This window comes from Salmo salar, chromosome 15 (assembly GCF_965601325.2).
Source record: "Salmo salar chromosome 15, fSalSal1, whole genome shotgun sequence".
NCBI lineage: Eukaryota > Metazoa > Chordata > Actinopteri > Salmoniformes > Salmonidae > Salmo > Salmo salar.
Genome location: NC_138305.1, coordinates 96,764,536 through 96,785,100, shown reverse-complemented (window position 1 = coordinate 96,785,100; position 20,565 = coordinate 96,764,536). Strand labels below are relative to the sequence as shown.

Sequence of the window (20,565 nt, the reverse complement as noted above, 5' to 3'; positions counted from 1 at the left end):
ACGAAGATTTCTGTGACACATACACTATGACCACAAGACGCATGCTGCCTTATTGTTCCTAGAATTTCTCAGCAAACAGCTGGAGACATGGCTTTCTCCTATAGAGAGAGCTAAAAAAAATAAATAATGATCTGTGAGAGACGCAGACTCTGTTTCGTCCTTTACTGAAGACTCATCTCTTCAGCAGGTCCTATGATTGAGTGTAGTCTGGCCAGGGATGTGATGGTGAACGGCAAGGCACTGGAGTGACGAACCACCCTGGCCGGCTCCCCTCTCTCCACTGCGAGAGGGTCTCTGACCCTATTATGGGGGCTGAGTAACTGGCTTGTTCACGCTATCCCATGCCGTCCCTAGCAGGGGTTTATCTCGTTGTGCCAGGCTTTTTTCTGTTATAGTCAACCTGAGTGGGTTGAGTCACTGACGTGATCTTCCTTCCTGTCCTTGGGCTCGTGTTGTGGGGGAGATCTTCGTGGGCTAAATTCGGCCTTGTCTCAGGGTAGTAAGTTAGTGGTCTGTTGATATCCCTTTAGTGGTGTGGGGGCTGTGCTTTTGCAAAGTGGGTGGGGTTATATCCTGCCTGGTTGGCTCTGTCTGGGGGTAACTTTGGACGAAGTCTCCTGTATCTATGCTGCAATAGTCTATGTGCCAGGGGTCTAGGGTCAGTCTGCAATATCTGGTGCAATTATTTTATTATAATTATGTTTGTACTGTTATAATCTCCAATCGGAATATCCAGAAGAGGACTGACCACACCTCACAGCCTGGTTCCTCTCTAGGTTTCTTCTAGAGTTTTTCCTAGCCATTATGATTCTGCATTGCTTGCTCTTTGTGGTTTTACATTCAGTTTCTGTACAAGCACGTTGAGACAACTGCTGATGTAAAAAGGGCTATATAAATACATTTGAGTGCTTGATAATATGAATTGCCCTGAGACCACATTGTCCTATCAGTATAGCCATATCTGAAAAACACAGAATTCAGATTGTATTTTGTCATAGATAAGGCTATATCTAACAGATCAGATACTTGTAGAGTTACCACCACGATGCAGTCATTTCTAAAGTAAAATGTAAAGAAAAAAAATGGGCATCCATTTTTTATACCTTTTTGTTCACAAATGTAATAAATCTGCTTAATTTATTGTTACACAATAATAAGTTGTTTTCAGTTATATAGGCTATTGTTATATCAGTGTCCCAACAGTATGGGACCAGGCATCGCATGGCCCCTAGATGGCTGTCTAAGCATGAGGGATATTGAACTCGAGGGTTCAGAAGTGGGCTATGCTTCAGTGTAGCTTGATGAACTTGATGCACTTTGACTTGGCCAATAAGCTTCTCTTAGAAATCACATTTCCCCATCAGTGTCTTGTGTTTGGCTGTTGTTCTTGAAATCACTCTGTCTCAAGAATCCATGCCTGACTGTACAGTCTGGACTGAGTTGAGGTGAAACACTGGTGTTTGAAATGAAATGGTTACAGATTTCAACAATGTCTGGCAGAGGCAGGCATAGTTTGGAGGGAATATGCTAGTTACATTTGGACGTCCAATTGTAATCTTGAGTCAAATCTTTACCATGTGTTTGTACAAGACGAGTTATAGAACATTGTTCAATGTGTTGCACATTACAGCAGACACTGTAGTTTGAGATTGACATTGCTTTATAACAGTGACATGAACATACTTTACTAAACTTACTTTACTGTTGTTCAGAGACTTTTGTAGTCAAATTTTTTCCAGGCAAACCCTGTGTCCTTAGCAGAATGATAAAGGTGGTTATGATATTCAGCTCAGTCCTTTCTGATCATTTGTCAATATAACATTATATGGATTGGTGATCAGCCAGAGATCACACATCTTGGTTGGATCCATATGTTTTCCAAGCAAGAGCAGGCGGCTTTTGCAGTATTTTTGTTGGTCTGTTTTCAAGCAAGGACAAGAAACATTTGTGATTATGATGCATTGCAAAATGTATGATAAATACGATCACAAACACACGGTATTGAATGCCTCAACAAATCCAGTCATTGTTCAAATTGAGTGCAAAAAATCACTGCAAACTAATTTAAAAGTCAGTTGGTGAGAGTGGGGATGGAGACCCTTTCCAAGTTTCTCTGGAGTTTCAAAATGTTGAACAAATACTGTGCAGGAGATAAAACATTGGATGCTGTCCTGCAGACATTTTGGCCCAATGATCAAGAGGGTCTGGACTTACCCAGAGTACAACACTTAGACTGTACATTTTTTAAACAAACTCCCCTGACCTGGCCTTATAGGGTGCCAACTCTACATGCATTCCCCCACAATGACGGGCATGATGACTGTCTGTTTTACTGTCCATGTGTTTATTGACTTCAAGCTGAAAAACAAAGCAGACCAAACTTTGTCTGAGACCTTTCCCTAATTGACATATGTATCAAGTACTCCTACCAAGTTTGTTTCTTTATTTGATCTCCTTGCTTGGAGAGTAATGTAGTCAGTGTTATTTTCCCCTTGACTATGGGATATATTTGCTGTACATTCTAGACTGTTAGTTGTGTATACAGCCGCCCGGAATTATATTCTTAATGTCCTACAACTCCGATAATGTTATCATAACAGAGAAATGATCAAGAAAGAAGTCGATATGAAGACCAAAGAACAGGTGTTTGAGCTATGCGTGTTGAGGCAGAGGAGAACAAGATCTGCTGTGACACAGAGGTAGAGCCTATATTTCACCTGCCAAACCTCTTCCCTCAAGGCACCAGCTGCTAATGTAGCCAGGGTGAATAGGAGCTAGCTGGCTGAAAATTGAATGCGGTGGCTAAGGGACTTCTGTTACGTTCTGACCAGTAAAGGGGTTATTTGTTATTGTAGTTTGGTCAGGACGTGGCAGGGGGGGTGTTTGTTTTATGTGGTTCGGGGTTTGTTAGTATATGTGTTTATGTAGAGGGGTGTTGGTTTAGAGTATTCCGGGGATTTTGGTTATGTTCTATGTTTTGTATTTCTAGGATCTGTCTATGTTGTGTATTTCTTTGTGTTGGCCTGGTATGGCTCTCAATCAGGAACAGCTGTACATCGTTGTTGCTGATTGAGAGTCATACTTAGGTAGCCCTGTTTCACCTGTTCCTTTGTGGGAAGTTGTGGTTGCATAGCTGTGTGTTTAGCCTGCAATCATGTTCGTTTTGTTTGTTACGTGTTCAATAAAGTCACTATGAGCACTCAACCCGCTGCGCCTTGGTCCACTACGTACGACGACCGTTACAACTTCAAATAGTTTTTTTTTTGTAAGGTTAATTTTATGCTCACTGACGGTAAATACGGGGTCCATTTAGTGCGCAGGGATTTGGCACTACCTAGACACTACGTGTGCTTTTGTATGCAAGGCCACAGTCAGCTCTGTCTAGACCCAGACAGATGATGTCATATTGCAGGGCCAGGGAGTGGGATTGTCTCTGGCTTGATTGTCTGGTCTGGGTATCATCCTCCCAGGCTTCAGTCTGACCTACTCCAAGCTTTCCCGAAGAAAGGTCTGGACAGATTTATTGGACAGTTAGCAATGCTTCAGCAGAGTTCCAAACAATAAATCACCAGTCCAGACCTGGGTTCGTATAGTATTTGAAATTATTTCAAATACTTTAGCTGTGCATGATTAAGCTTTCCTGTTGCAATGTAAGCAATAAAGCACTCCCAAAAGTGCAAACCATGCCCACCTGGCACTCCAGGCAGGCTAAAATAAACTCTCAAAGTATTTGAAAGATATCAAATAATTTTGACCCAGGTCTATACCAGCCTGGCAATTATTAATTTGGTGTTTTAGGTGATCGGCTATTTGAATACTAAGTGACATAATCTTCTAAAAGAGTAGGCCTAGTTGTTTTAGCTTGAGGGATCGTGTAGTTTGTGATCATGTACAGTAAATGTCAAATAAATACATGGAAGAGAAGACTGAGTGAATTTCACACAGTTTACATTTTTGGGACTATTCCGTTGGTTCCATTGTACCAGGCCAGTTAAATCAAGCACGGCTTGATTATTTGAAGTATTTGACATAATGTATTTGACCCAGGTCTGATACACATTATATGGCACAATATTACGCTGGTAATTTCAAGTCCATTACCTATGTGGCAATCAGCATAGTTTCCTCTCTACTTGCGGTGCTGGGAATAACAGTGTCTTGTCTTTCTAAAGTTCACTGACGTACGTAAAACACACAAACGTTCCAGAAGTAGGCCTAATTATGTGTGAAGGATTAAATTCTATAACATTGTCATTTTTGGACCTTCATAACACCTGTCAAACCATTAATTGTGTCTAAATGCCTGGCTGAAAGTTTATCCTAAAAAGCAGAATGTTCAATTCTTTCAGTTCCTGTAAATTCCACCAGGAACGATGACCCAATTGTCACTGTCTCCCTCCGTCTCTCTATGTTTCACCGGTCGGTCCAGGAAGGGCTCACTGCTACATCACTGCGTACATTTGTTTTCTTGCTGCCAAAACAAAGTTTGGACAAAGTTTTCTGACATGTAAAAAACAACGACTCATTACATGGAAGCAGCAGGAGCATAGAGAGCAGGACTCTTTCTTGGATTTATGCTAAATGGCATGCTTCATTCACACAGAGATAGCTAGGCGTTACTCTACCATTTCCTTGACTGGGCGGGGAGGGAAAACCACACAGCCGTGCACCCCTTGACCTTCATGTCTACAATTAGTTGTTATTCAACATCCAACTGGCCTGGGACTGGGAGAAAACAAGGAAATATCACTGCTGACTGCTCATATGTACTGACTCTTGAGGCAATGAGTTTGTCTGAGGAGGAGGAGGAAATTATTTTTTGACAAGCTTGTTGCCTACTTTACACCCAAACACACCAATAACACCATCACCCAACATGTCCTGTTCCATCCCATAATGTTGCATCATTCATCTAAATCTTACATGACAGTCCATGTCCTCCTTGTAGCCTACTACTGTGCAGGTTTGATGGATCCATTTTATATTGCCACAACATTTTTCCTCTCCTTTGATGTGTGATGACAGAACTGGTAACTATGTGGCAGAACTGACATGGGTGTGCTTGTTGCTATATTTAAATGGTAGCCCTGACAAGGCTCTGTTGTCAGTCGTAGACCTGACACTTTGTGTCTCATGGTCTTCCTTCATTTTATCATAACCAACACCAAAACATTCCATTGATGTAACTCTAAAGATAACAGTTTGATTCAGGCCAGTGTCACTGGAAAAAGCAAATTGTTTAAAAATGATGGCAACAGCAACTGTATGACACAGCGCTAAGAGACCATTAGGTCAGTGTCTATTATATAATCATGCTGGTTGTCACATATATCCAACATATTAAAGTATACAAACATGTTAAGTGAAATAAAGTATTTCTCAACAAAAATGTCTTCCCATAACAAGTAATTCAAACAACTGTCTAAATAAAGTACAACATGAATGTCCAAGTCTTTTGTGGTACTACCACTGCAAATCAGTGAAGATTGAAGATCACCAACAAGACGTTGAGGGTAAACCTTGACACAGACACGGGTCTATAGCTTTCTGGTGACCTCCTATGACTTCCTGAGCTCACACAGACTCTTTGAAGGAGTTTGCTGTGCATTTTAGACACTCAATCGCAAAGTCTGACAACACTACTACGCTGTGTTGAGGTATTTTTGAAGGCTTTGAAATTGGGGCATATAATTGAGTGATCAGGTTTTACAGGCATATGAAATGGGCTTTGGTTCAAGATTGGTTGTTTTGTAAGCATTTGACCATGGCTGCATGGACAGCCTGCCAATCTTTTGAAAAAAGGAGGACATGTTTAAGGAAGCAACAAAGACTGTGGCTTGTAAGGAAATTAAGGCACCGTGCTTTTCATAACCTACATACTAACATAAATCACAAGAGCATGTAAAATGTAACTCAAAAGGGCAAAATGCTTGTGTTTCTACTCAGGTGCCTACAGTCAGAGTTCCAGAACTCTCTGGAACCTATTCCTGAACCTAATCACTGTCACCATGGTGATCCAAACTGGACTACGTCGACCTGGCGGTATGTCTTGATTTACAGAATAAAAACAAACCTCTCAAGTCAAAATCTGATGACAACTCAACAGAGTCTAGAGTGCTGATTCTGCTTTTTGGTATTGTACCGATTTCTGCAATATACCCTGTTTTCATCCTTTCACATACCATTAAAACCTGTTGGGGCTACAGGTTAGCAATGAACCCCGAGACGGGATTGCTAACAAGGCTGGAAATTCAAAACATCAAAAATCTAATAATTTCAATTTCTCAAACAATCAACTATTTTACACAATTTAAAAGATAAACATCTCCTTAATCTAACCACATTGTTCGATTTTCAAAGAGGCTTTACGGCAAAAGCATAAAGTTAGATTATGTTAGGACAGTACATAGCCACAAAAGTACAAACATCCAGTTTCAATTCAAGGTCAGGCGTCACCAAAAGCAGAAACCAGCTAAAATTATGCACCAACCTTTGACAATCTCCATCAGATGACAATCCTAGGACATTATGTTATACAATACATGCATTTTTTGTTCCATCAAGTTCATATTTATATCCAAAAACAGCATTTTACAGTAGCGTGAAATTCAGATTTTTTTCTTCTCTGAAATGCTTCCGGTGAACATAACAAAATTACTATTCGAAAACATTGGTAAATTATAATATTGTCATTCAAAGAATAATATATTATCATCTCGTAATTGCTACCGAATGGCCAGATCTCAAAATAACTTTACTGGGAAATCACATTTTGCAATAAACGGGGTGCTATGCTAAGAACAATAAGCTATGCTATACAGTTAGCATCATCTAATATCGATAATAACATTGTAAATATCCCCTTACCTTTGATTATCTCCATCAGAAGGCACTGCCAGGAATCCAAGGTCCAGAACAAATGTGGTTTCTTTTGACAAAGTTCATAATTTATGTCCAAATAACACCAAGTAGTTAGCGTTCATTATGCTCCCACAAAACGTGGTGGGGGGGGGTGTAAAATCACGCCGAAAAGCTAAAAAAACCTAGTAAATAATCTATTTACGTTCGTTCAAACATGTCAAACGTTGTTTAGCATTAATCTTTTGGTCCATTTTTAACGTTAAACATCAGTAATATTTTCACACAACCTATCCTATGTCTAGATAAACAATTATGACAAACTCACGCTTCTCAGATTTATGCGCAGGCGCAAAAAAATGAAGTGACGACATGTCAACTTCCCAGCATTCTAATTTGCTCTCTGTTTATCATAGACGCTTCAAACAACTTTATAAAGATCGTTGACATCTAGTGGAAGCCGTAGGAGAAATTAATCCTTTCTCACTATGGTATCTATAAAAAAATGACACTAAATAGTACAGTCACAAAATTCACATTTTTTTAAATCTATTTTTCACAGGTTTTTGCCTGCAATATGAGTTTTGTTATACTTACAGACACCATTCAAACTGTTTTAGAAAATTCAGAGTGTTTTCTATCCGAATGTGTTAATAATATGCATATCCTAGCTTCTGAGTTGGTGTACGAGGCAGTTAAAAATGGGCACATATTTTTTTCAAAATTTCTCAATACTGCCCCCTAGCCCAACAGGTTTTAATGCCGAAGTTAACACAGACAATCTGTCAGTGAATTATATAAGGTTTTTATGAATAATGGCAGTACAATTTGGTGTTTAGATCAGGGCTGTTCAATGTCGCTCCTGGAGTGCCAAAACACTTTCATCCTCTCCTTCTAATAAGGGACTAATTCAGACCTACACTCTTGGGAAAAAGGGTTATTCGGCTGTCTCTGTAGGGCAGGGCTGCCCAACCCTCTTCCTGGAGATCTACAGTCCTGTAGGTTTTCAGTCCAATCCTCTTCCTGGAGATCTACAGTCCTGTAGGTTTTCAGCCCAACCCTCTTCCCGGAGATCTACAGTCCTGTGGGTTTTCAGTCCAACCCTAATTTAACACACCTGATTCTACTAATTAGCTGCTCAACAAGACCTTAACTAGCTGAATCGGATACGCCAAATTAGGGTTGGATTGAAAATCCACAGGACAGTAGATCTCCAGGAAGAGGGTTGGACTGAAAACCTACAGGACAGTAGATCTCCAGGAAGAGGGTTGGACTGAAAATCTACAGAACAGTAGATCTCCAGGAAGAGGATTGGACTGAAAACGTACAGGACAGTAGATCTCCAGGAAGAGGATTGGACTGAAAACCTACAGGACAGTAGATCTCCAGGAAGAGGGTTGGGCAGCCCTGCTGTAGGGGAACCATTTTTGGTTCAAGTTAATCGGGACAGCTGAAGAACCCTTTTAGGTTCTAGATTGCACCTTTTTTCTAAGAGTGTAGGACACCAGGGGATTGCAATTAACCACCAGGTAGAAAAAAACTGACATTTTTTGACCCTCCAGGACCAGAATTGAACATTCCTGGTTAAGGTAGTGACCTCACGTATCTGAAACTTCATCAGAAAGATCCCCCTTATAGGTTCCAAACATCTTGTGCAGACCTGAGGCAAAGAGGAAACAGATATTCCACAACACCTTTACTGTAATTTGGTTTCTATTCACCATGGCTGTGTGGAATAGAAAGGAGGAGGGGGATTACATGCATGTGCAGGCTGTATTGCCATGCTCCTATACAGACTGTATACCTGGTTTTCTTTCTCAAGCTTGCTTTATTGAATTTGACGTCCCATATACAGTACACACACTACTCTGTCACACTCTCCGGGCCAATTCTTTTTGCCAGGTCATTAAAATGGGAAAGTCTATATCCATACCATAAATACTCTATATAAAAATGTATGGGGTTTATTTTCATTTCCTATTAATTTTTCCATTGTGTGGTCTGGCTGCTCCTTGTTCCATGAGTGTCACATTCCTCTCCCACCAACATGATGTCAAGATTAGCCAGTGTTGAGGGAACGTCAATAATTTCACCACACATAGGTCCAGTTAGTACCTACTGCAGGCATCAATACAGTTGTACCTGAATGATTTATTCAAAACAGGATGCTTTTCAGGAAGTCTATTATATTTTACTGACAAAATTATGGGTTTTCATTTGCATGAAAAAATTGTACTTATTGCAGTTTGCATTTAGGCCAATTTGACTGAAATCAATTAAACTCTACTATAAACTGGGCTAAACAAATAAGGACTGAGATCCCGAGCTTTTCCTATCCACTCAATGTGAGAGATAGACTCACTGGAAGGCCTAAGTTAAAGACTGCTGGTCATTCTGTACACAGACCATGTTTCTCCTGGGACATGGCATGGAGGCAGAGCAGGGTTTCCCAAACTCGGTCCTGAGGCCCACCCTGGGTGCACATTTTGGTTTTTGCACTAGCACTACACAGCTGATTCAAATAATCAAAGCTTGATGATGAGTTGGTGATTTGAATCAGATGTGTAGTGCTAGGATCAAGTTTGGGAAACCCTGGGGTAGAGAATGGATGGAGCCTCCAAAAAGTAAAGACATTTCCAAAGGATTCCATGGCATACATCTAGGGTATTTCCTGGCTGTGACACATTCTTTATTAATTCCACAATACATTCAGAGGTTTGATGGTCAATGGTTAGACTATGCTGTTTTTTTTCTCCGTTATTGAAATTAAAGTAGAGAATAGTGCCTCATGTATACAGTACTCACAGTCTTCTAGAGAAACATAATATGCAATTGTAACCGTTTGACATGCCAACGGTATGTGTAACTACAGTTGAAGTCGGAAGTATACATACACCTTAGCCAAATACATTTAAACTCAGTTTTTCACAATTCTTGACATTTAATCCTAGTAAAGATTCCCTGTCTTAGGTCAGTTAGGATAACTACTTCATTTAAAAAATGTGAAATGTCAGAATAATAGTAGAGAGAATGATTTATTTCAGCTTTTATTTCTTTCATCACATTCCCAGTGGGTCAGAAGTTGACATACACTCAATTAGTATTTGGTAGCATTGCCTTTAAATTGTTTAACTTGGGTCAAACGTTTCGGGTAGCCTTCCAAAAGCTTCCCACAATAACTTGGTTGAATTTTGGCCCTTCCTGCTGACAGAGCTGGTGTAACTGAGACTTTTTCAGTTATGCCCCCAAATTTCTATAGGATTGAGGTCAGGGCTTTGTGAAGGCCACTCCAATACCTTGACTTTATTGTCCTTAAGCCATTTTGCCACAACTTTGCAAGAATGCTTGGGGTCATTGTCCATTTGGAAGACCCATTTGTGACCAAACTTTAACTTCCTGACTGATGTCTTGAGATGTTGCTTCAATATATTCACATAATTTTCCTCCCTCATAATGCATCTATTTTGTGAAGTGCACCAGTCCCTCAAGCAGGAAAGCACCCCCACAACATGATGCTGCCACCCCCGTGCTTCACGGTTGGGATGGTGTTCTTCGGCTTGCAAGCGTCCCCCTTTTTCTTCCAAACATAACGATGGTCATAAAGGCAAAACAGTTCTATTTTTGTTTCACCAGACCAGAGGACATTTCACCAAAAAGTACGATCTTTGTCCCCATGTGCAGTTTCAAACCGTAGTCTGGCTTTTTTATGGCAGTTTTGGAGCAGTGGCTTCTTCCTTGCTGAGTGGCCTTTCAGGTTATGTCGATATAGGACTCGTTTTACTGTGGATATAGATACTTTTGTACCTGTTTCCTCCAGCATCTTCACAAGGTCCTTTGCTGTTGTTCTGGGATTGATTTGCACTTTTCGCACCAAAGTACGTTCATCTCTAGGAGACAGAACGCGTCTCCTTCCTGAGCGGTATGACGGCTGCGTGGTCCCATGGTGTTTATACTTGCGTACTATTGTTTGTACAGATGAACGTGGTACCTTCAGGCATTTGGAAATTGCTCGTAAGGATGTACCAGACTTGTGGAAGTCTACAAAAAAATTCAAAAACTAAAGTTTGTTAACAAGAAATGTGTGGAGTGGTTGAAAAACGAGTTTTAATGAATCCAACCTAAGTGTATGTAAACTTCCGACTTCAACTCTATATATGGTATAGAAACATTTTAATTAAATCCCTAACTACTGATTTAATCACTGGATAGTTACCTCTCCTTTGCCATTTACAGTTTAAGTGCTCCACTGACGATGCCCGTGTCTTGGCGATCTCTTTGACCTCACGCTGCTGGTAGAGCTTTGCCAGTTGTTGCCATGTAGTGTACCTTGGCAGTTCCATGGCACTTGTGCCGTGTAGTGTACTTTGGCAGTGCCAGAACCTTCTTTCCTAGAAATCACCAGGACAGCTGGAGATGAATGCTAATGCTGCAGTGTCAGGGACTTTCAAAATAGGACCATTAATGCCTAACATGCATTCTTCTCTCTTTTCATTCCCAAAGGTTTTCTGCTTATTTATTATTGTTTTTTATTCTGTTTTATTGAAACAACCTGGAGATGGCTGGGGAGGTAGGGGGCCAGCCAAAGCATGTGTTCTACGATTACAAACAGCTCTTTAGGCAGACCTAAACACTCCAAAAAAATATTGGTAAATAAACATGTCCCAAACTCCAAACGAAATGGATGGTTTTTATAGGCGTTTTCTCCCCTGCGATGACTGTTGACTGGCGGGCAGCTCTGACGATGACTGTTGACTGGCGGACAGCTCTGACGATGACTGTTGACTGGCGGGCAGCTCTGACGATGACTGTTGACTGGCGGGCAGCTCTGACGATGACTGTTGACTGGCGGGCAGCTCTGACGATGACTGTTGACTGGCGGGCAGCTCTGACGATGACTGTTGACTGGCGGGCAGATCTGATGAAGACTGTTGACTGGCGAGGCTGGGTTGACGCACTTGTAGCCTGGTGCGTGGTGCTGGTACTGGGCTTACCAGATTATGTACACGCACCTCCAGGCTAGTGCGGGGAGCGGGAACAGGACGAGTCGGACTGGGTTGACGCACTTCCGGGTCCGCACGAGAGACAGGAGCTGGAAACCCAGGGCTATGGAGGCGCACAGCCGGTCTAGATCTTACCTCCTGCACAACCCGCCTTGGCTGGATGGAACTAGTAGCCCTGTACGAGCGGGGTGCTCGTACAGGGCAGACTGGGCTGTGCAGGGGCCTGATGGTAGCCGTGCGTAGAGCGGGAGTTGGGTAGCCTGGTCCTCGGAGGCGTACCGGCGACCAGATGCGCTGCGCAGGCATCCTCCTACCAGGCTGGATGCCCGCTCTAGCACGGCACCTGCGAGGGGCTGGAATAACGCGCACCGGACTGTGCGTGCGTATGGGTGAGATAGTGCGCTCCTCAGCGAAACATAGCGCTCTCCACCCCATACGCTCCTCCATATAACCACGAGTAGCTGGCTTCCGGCTCTTCTTACGCCTAGCCAAACTACCCGTGTGCCCCCCCAAAATTTTTTCTTGGGGGTGCCTCTCGTGCATCTCCTTCAGCGCGTACTTGGCCTCGTACCACCGCCTCTCTGCCTTGGCTGCCTCAATTTCCCACTGCGGGCGTCGATAATCCCCAGCCTGGTGCCAAGGTCCGGCCCCGTCCAGAACTTCCTCCCAAGTCCACTTCTCCCGCCAGTCCAACTCGAACTCCGTCTGCTCCTTCCTCTGCTGCTTGGTCCTTTGGTGGTGGGTGATTCTGTCACAGTTGTTGTCGGTAGAAATGGAGGACCAAAACGCAGCAGGTACGTGAATGCTCATCTTGATTTTTAATTATCTTCAAAATGAACGTACAAAATAACAAAACACGAACGATCAACAAAAACAGTCTGGTAAGGCACAAGGCAAAACACAGAACAATCACCCACAAATCACACATACAAACACACCCTAATATATGGGACTCTCAATCAAAGGCAGATAGACAACACCTGCCTTCAACTGAGAGTCCCAACCCCAATCAACCAAACATAGAAACACACAACCTAGACTAACCATAGAATTAACTAAACATAAACCAAAACCCGGAATTACTAAATCAAACACCCTTTACACAAACACACCACCCCGAACCACATAAAACAAATACCCCCTGCCACGCCCTGACCAAACTACAAAACAATTAACCTTATATACTGGCCAGGACGTGACATCCCCTGAATAATCTGCTCCTTCTTTTGATGGAAAAATCTCATTCTATAGTTAATCTATATGGAAGGATGAACCACACAATCTTAATTATTCAGGGGTACTATTTTTCAAGTAAGCAATACATCTAAACAAGAAAATACAAAAAGAAATGGCAATGTTTAACAATTCTATAGAAACAGAAGATAATTCATGAATATACAGTGCCTCCGGATAGTATTCAGACCACTTGACTTTTTCCACATTTTGTTACGTTACAGTCTTATTCTGAAATGGATTAAATAAATACAAATTCTCAGTAATCTACACACAATACCCCATAATGACAAAGCGAAAACAGGGTTTTAGAAATGTATAATTTTTTTTTTTTAAATACCTTATTTACATAAGTGTTCAGACCCTATGAGATTGGACATAATTTGGAAAGGCACACACCTGTCTATATAAGGTCCCACAGTTGACAGTACACGTCTGAGAAAAAAACAAGCCATGAGATCGAAGGAATTGTCCGTAGAGCTCCGAGACAGGTTTGTGTCAAGCCACAGATCTGGGGAAGGATACCAAAACATTTCTGCAGCATTGAAGATCCCCCAAGAACACAGTGGCCTCCATCATTCTTAAATGGAAGAAGTTTGGAACCACCAAGACTCTTCCTAGAGCTGGTCGCCCGGCCAAACTGAGCAATCGGGGAAGAAGGGCCTTGGTCAGGGAGGTGACCAACAACCCAATGGTTACTCTGACAGAGCTCTAAAGTTCCTCTGTGGAGATGGGAGAACCTTCCAGAAGGACAACCACCTCTGCAGCACTCCACCAATCAGGCCTTTATGGTAGAGTGGCCAGACGGAAGCCACTCCTCAGTAAAAGGCATATGACAGCCCATTTTGTGTTTACCAAAAGCCACCTAAAGACTCTCAGACCATGAGAAACAATATTCTCTGGTCTGATGAAAACAAGATTGAACTTTTTGGCCTGAATGCCAAGCGTCACGTCCTTGAATGTCCTTGAGTGGCCCAGCCAGAGCCCGGACATGAACCCGATAAAACATCTCTGGAGAGACCGCTCCCCATCCAACCTGACAGAGCTTGAGAGTATCTGCAGAGAAGAATGGGTGAAACTCCCCGAATACAGGTGTGCCAAGCTTGTAGCGACATATCCAACAAGACTCGATGCTGTAATCGCTGCAAAGGTGCTTCAACAAAATACTGAGTTAAGGGTCTGAATACTTATGTAAATGTAATATTTATATAAATTCTATAAATTAGCAGAAAGCAAAAAACTGTTTCTGCTTTGTCATTATTGGGTATTGTGTGTAGATTGATGAGGGGAAAAAAACTATGTAGTACATTTTAGAATAAGGCTGTAACGCAACCAAAAAGTCAAGGGATCTGAATACTTTCCAAAGGCATTGTATATATATTTAAATGATTACTTGAAAATCTTGTGTTTGTGTTTTTTACAGGACCGAGTTTACATAATGAATGTATTGAGAAAGCTAAATTGCCTATCAAATTGTTTTCTGGCCCCTGGGAAGGAACATCTCTGTGGGAGAAAAAGAAGAAGAGGGAGAAGAAGAAGAGGAAGAAGAGGGAGGAGAAGAAGAGGAAGAAGAGGGAGGAGAAGAAGAGGAAGAAGAAGACAGGAGGGCTTGTTAGTGCGTCAGATATCCTGAGAGAGTTGGCCCAGTTAAATTTCCCTGCCACAGATGTCAAACGGTCTTGTTTGCAAAGCCTAGTGTTTAAGTGTGGATCTGCTAGGCTTCTCTTCTCCTATCTGGCTGCTCTGCTCTGCTCTACTGGGCTAGAATCACTGATGAAGGTATGTACTGTCTTGGTCTGGGGCACTGTTACAGCTGATGAAGGTATCTACTGTCTTGGTCTGGGGCACTGTTACAGCTGATGAAGGTATGTACTGTCTGGGTACTGTTACAGCTGCTTTTTCATGCTGCCTTTTTATTTATTGAATATAAATGAAATTATGTTATAACTGTATGCAATAAAAAAGTTACTAGTATTTATTGATGTTATTCGATATGTGAGAATGAATTAATGGCTACTTGTTCAACAGACCATTTTTTTTGGTCAAAATGAATGAATATTATATTGATTACAAATAGTTGTGTCTAAAGTACAGTTTGAGCAATACTTATAATGTATGTTAAAAAATGTAATGATTACATTCTGTCTGTGCAATTTATGTATTAATTAATATGGTTGAAATATGGTTATATTGTCTCTATATTAGGGTCTACCTACAGTACTGGTATCTATATTGTTTGCCAAACTACAGACAATACGTTAGGAATTGAAACAATTTTATTCTCTTTGTCTCCTGTGTAAACTTGATTCTGACTTCTAATCATTAAGTTGCTTATTAATTCTTAATTGATAAAAATGTTGAGAGTCCAGCTAACACTTTGCACAGGAATTATAAAAAATTACGAGGCAGTTAGCCAGGGGGTTGCTTTAGAGAAGCTTTCCCCCAACCATTTTTGCCCTTTTGACTCTTTTTAAACTATTTTTTTAACATTCTTGCTCTCAATGCCTCTGCCCTCCACAGAAGCCTACTAGAACCCTGTGTTGCCAGAGCCCTACCCAGAGACAAGAGAAGAGGGTTGAGATGGGTCCTGTTTGTGCTCAGCTTCTCTTCGCTGCCATCTTGTGGTCAATGCCTTACACTGGAGCTGCTGCTGTGCGGATCCTATCCAAATCCAACCGGACCAACCTTCTCCACCTAACTAGACCTGGCTTCGAGTCAGACCCTGACTCTGACTGGAGGAATCTGAATCTTACCAGCATCAGTGTGCCTCATATCCGAATAAGGCGAGCCATCTCCTCCAGAGAAATGAATTCCTTGTTGGATTATCACAACCGTGTCCGCTCCCAGGTCTTCCCTCAGGCTGCCAATATGGAGATCATGGTGAGGCCCCTGCATCTGCTGAACCTGGGGAGGAAAACAAGGGACTGGTCCTCTGTCACATTCTATGGCTGGGCTTACTAACACTTAATCAAATCTGAAACATAACTGTGGTGTTCTTGCTCTACACTAGAGTTAGATTTGACATTTTATAATATTTTTTTTTTTATATAATTGTTTTATAATGTATATTTATTGAATAAGTCAAATCTCACATAAGTAAGTACAGACAAAATCAAACAATGTGAAAAAGAGTTGCTAGAAAGATAGGACCAGTGAATATCTGTAAAGCCTTCCTCTTGGCAGGGACAGGGTGAGTGTCGTTAAAAAATAAATAAAACAAATATTATTTGATAAGTGTTGAACAGCTGCTCTCTCTCTCTCTCCATGCTTTAGTTGTGGGATGAGCAACTGGCTAAATCAGCAGATTCCTGGGCTTCCCGCTGCATATGGGATCATGGACCCTCACAGACCATGAGATATATGGGCCAAAACCTGTCCATCAACTCTGGCAGGTACTGTAGAACTACCCCTGTTCTTTCCATGTTTACAACTGTTTTATAGCTGTTGCTTATGTGATTGTTGGAGATCTGGTGTGTTTTTGTTCAACAATGACTGTTATAGGAACACTGTCTAACACTACAGTATATCTGGTCAAATATGAAGTAGGGTGGTATTTTAAGAAACATGAAATGCTGAAAGGTCTTTTTCTTCTCCTAGATACTGGTCAATCATTGAGCTGGTGAGGTCCTGGCAGGATGAGAAAAACTCCTTCTCCTATCCCAACACATGCAGTGGACCAGTTTGTTCCCACTATACACAGGTGTGGCTTAGATATTGCACTAAATACGAATGTACAGATGTCGGATTTTAATTTGAGCCAGTTTGCTACAGCAGGAAAATAATCCTGCAGCTACAGGAAATGTGAATTATTATGTGGATTATAATTAATGTACATTTTTGTAGGGGTTGATACATTTTTCGTTAGGGCAAATCAAGTATTACATTTCAAAGTGGAAATTACAAACTTTAGAAGCCTTTTTAAAACTCAAATACGCAACAGAAGAGTGTTCCAATTAAGATCCTACATATTTTTTTGTGGTATGTACTATACATGGTCTTCTATTTACAGAAGATCTGTGCTTTCCTGGTATAGTTTATATTTGTATTAGTAAGAAATTGGGTGACTGTGTGTGAGAACTGTCTGTGATTGATCATGTTGACCATGAGAACTACACATTACATCAACAAATTTCAGATGGTCTGGGCCAATACCAATAAGATGGGATGTGCCATCAACAAATGCTCAAACATGAATGTGTACGGGAGCTCCTGGAGGACAGCAGTGTTCCTGGTTTGCAACTACTCTATCAAGTAAGTACACACTTCTCTGTTCATGGCAAGAGCAAGCGATCTTGTTATAATGAACACTTTACAGTATACGCAAATATACGTTTACAGTACATACCCAATATAGATTAACCTCTACAGGATCGGTGGGTCCCCCCCGCAGGACGGTTGAGCTAACGTAGGCTAACGTGATTAGCATGAAGTTGTAAGTAACTAGAAAATTTACCAGGGCATAGACAATACTGATATTGGCAGAAAGCTTAAATTCTTGTTAATCTAACTGCACTGTCCAATTTACAGTAGCTATTACAGTGAAAGAATACCATGCTATTGTTTGAGGAGAGTGCACAGTTATTAACTTGAACATGTATTAATAAAACAATTAGATGCATTTAGGCAGTCTTGATACAACATTTTGTACAGAAATCCAACGGTTCATTGTATCAGTCTAAAACTTTGCACATACATTGCTGCCATCTAGTGGCCAAAATCTAAATTGCACCTGGGTTGGAATAATACATCATGGTCTTTCTCTTGCATTTCAAAGATAATGGTACAAAAAAACCCACATGTTTTTTTCTTTGTATAATCTTTTACCAGATCTAATGTGTTATATTATCCTACATTCATTTAGTACAGTCCTTTTTCTAGTGTATAAGCTAGACTCATCAGAGCCTTATATTTAACTGAATATCCTTTATAATGACAGGAAACAAACAAGCAAACAAGATCAGCAGTTAACCATGTTTTATTTCTCTTCCAGAGGGAACTGGGTTGGAGAGGCTCCCTATAAGAGTGGCAAACCGTGCTCTGCCTGTCCATCCAAATATGGAGGTTCATGTAATAGAAACCAGTGTTCCTTCAGTGGTTCAAAAGCCAAAGCCAAGAAAATAAAAAGGTATTAGAAAGACATCAGTCATACTTTCCCTGTTATAATGGAAGGCTTTCAAGAGTTCATTGTTTCTGGTCAACTATTCAATTCCATTCATCTCAGCAACAAACAACAACTGCAAGAGAGGGTAAGTGTGAAAGGTGAAGGATTTCTAAACATAAAAAACGAATCAAAGCACAAGACCTGCTTTTTTCAGCGATTCAATTATAGTACCACTATTTTTGTGTTTATCATAAACTAATGTTTGATCCATCCACTGGATGTTAGGGAAATAATGTTTTTCCCCCTCGGTCATGATGTTGTGAACTTAAATCTATGTCAACTCTTGGGTTGCAAAGCTCCATTTTCTCGCCATGACACAGAAAGAACCCAGCTACCAAAAACCAGACAGTACTTCTGTTGTATTCAATTTATTATGTCCTTTTTTGAAAATGTTGAGAAGATGAGTGCAATGTACAATATATATACAAAAGTATGTGGACACCCCTTCAAAACAGTGGATTCTCTATTTCAGCCACACCTATTGCTGACAGGTGATTAAAATCAAGAACACAGTCATGCAATCTCTCATTGACTTTCATTGTGGCACCATCATAGGTTGCCACCTTTCCAACAACTCAGGTCTTGAAATGTATGCCCTGCTAGATCTGTCCCGGTCAACTGTAAGTGTTGTTATTGTGAAGTGGAAACGTCTAGGAGCAACAACAGTGAAGTTGTAGGCCACACAAGATCACAGAATGGGACCGCCGAGTGCTGAAGTGCGTATCGCGTTTAAATCGTAAAAATTGTCTGTCCTCGGTTGCAACACTCACTACCATGTTCCAAACTGTCTCTAGAAGCAAAGTCAGCACTTGAACGGTTCGTCTGGAGCTTCATGAAATGGGTTTTGGCCGAGCAGCCGCTTACAAGCCTAAGATCACCATGCGTAATGCCAAGCGTTGGCTGGAGGGGTGTAAAGCTTGCCGCCATTGGACTCTGGAGCAGTGGAAACGCGTTCTCCAGAGTGATGAATCGCGATGCCAGGAGAACGCTACCTGCCCCAATGCATAGTGTCAACTGTAAAGTTTGGTAGAGGGGGAATAATGGTCTGGGACTGTTTTTCATCGTTCGGGCTAGGCCTCTTAGTTCCAGTGTAGAGAAATCTTAACGCTACAGCATACAATGACATTCTAGACGATTCTGTGCTTCCAACTTTGTGGCAACAGTTTGGGGAAGGCCCTTTCCTGTTTCAGCATGACAATGCACCCATGCACAAAGCGAGGTCCATACAGAAATGGTATGTCGAGATTGGTGTGGACGAACTTGAATTGACTGCACATAGCCCTGACCTTAACCCCATCGAACACCTTTGGGATGAATTGGAACGCCGACTGCGAGCCAGGCCTAATCGCCCAACATCAGTGCTCGACTTCACTAATGCTCTTGTGCCTGAAAGGAAGCAAGTCCCTGCATCAATGTTCCAACATCTAGTGGAAAGCCTTCCTAGTTGAGTGGAGGCTGTTATAGCAGCAAAGGGGGGACCAACTCCATATTAATGCCCATGATTATGAAATGAGATGTTTGACGAGAAGGTGTTCACATACTTTTGGTCATGTAGTGTATTTGTAGGCCTATGCCAACGTGTTTGATAAGTCCACTAATTGTTTGCACTGCTTTTGGTTGATTATTTGGCTCTTGATTGACATTTTGCAAAGCTAAAAATAAGCACTTTTATAGTTACTGTTTTTTATTATTATTATTGTATAACTTTACTGTAGATTAAAGACATTGATCATGTTGGTTATTTGTTCTCTTGTAGACCAATTTTTTTTTGTTTTATAACATTGTAATACACTTATTACAGCTCATGATTGGCCTGAATGTGAAATCACTGTCAAGAATTATTTGAATAAAAAAGAAAGGAGTTTAACTCAGTAATGGGTGTTTTGATAAACCTTACAGTTCCAGGTTGCTTTTTCACTTATAGCTGTATTAAAAGGAGATTTTCTTCCTATTTCTTCCTTGCCAATCCCATCTTAATATTAATGTACACCTAAACACAGCATGTCAGCATAGATATTATAAAATGGAAACAATGACTGGCTACATGTGCGTGTTATCTCAAATGGCCCCTGGCCTGCATCTGTGCTCATTTAACTAGGAGTCCAGTGGAGGCTAGGGGAGGCTAGGAGAGACTAGGAGAGGCAAGGGGAGGGGAGACTAGGAGAGGTGAGACTAAGGGAGGCTAAGGGAGGCTAGGGAAGGCTAAGGGAGGCTAGGAGAGGCTAGGGAAGGCTAAGGGAGGCTAGGGGAGGCTAGGAGAGGTGAGGCTAAGAGAGGTTAAGGGATGCTAGGGAAGTCTAAGGGAGGCTAGGA

The 20,565-nt window shown here is 41.4% G+C and overlaps 1 protein-coding gene across 1 annotated transcript; it reads left to right on the top strand.

Moving 5' to 3' along the window:
• The first annotated feature begins 9,265 nt into the window (after positions 1–9,265).
• Positions 9,266–20,119, top strand: LOC106572611 (peptidase inhibitor R3HDML). Its single transcript, XM_082961509.1, has 7 exons — positions 9,266–9,335; positions 14,587–14,870; positions 15,612–15,971; positions 16,365–16,483; positions 16,689–16,791; positions 17,227–17,342; positions 18,082–20,119. The coding sequence occupies exons 1-7, from the start codon at positions 9,266–9,268 to the stop codon at positions 18,221–18,223; spliced, it is 1,194 nt and encodes a 397-aa protein (XP_082817635.1). The 3' UTR covers positions 18,224–20,119.
• Positions 20,120–20,565: the final 446 nt, after the last annotated feature.

Excerpts from the sequence above, each read along its gene's own strand:
- LOC106572611 (XM_082961509.1), top strand. The coding sequence starts at position 9,266 with ATGTTTCTCCTGGGACATGGCATGGAGGCAGAGCAGGGTTTCCCAAAC. Across the intron at positions 16,792-17,226 it reads TTTGTTCCCACTATACACAG|ATGGTCTGGGCCAATACCAA; the intron begins GTGTGGCTTAGA and ends AACAAATTTCAG. Across the intron at positions 17,343-18,081 it reads GTTTGCAACTACTCTATCAA|AGGGAACTGGGTTGGAGAGG; the intron begins GTAAGTACACAC and ends TTTCTCTTCCAG.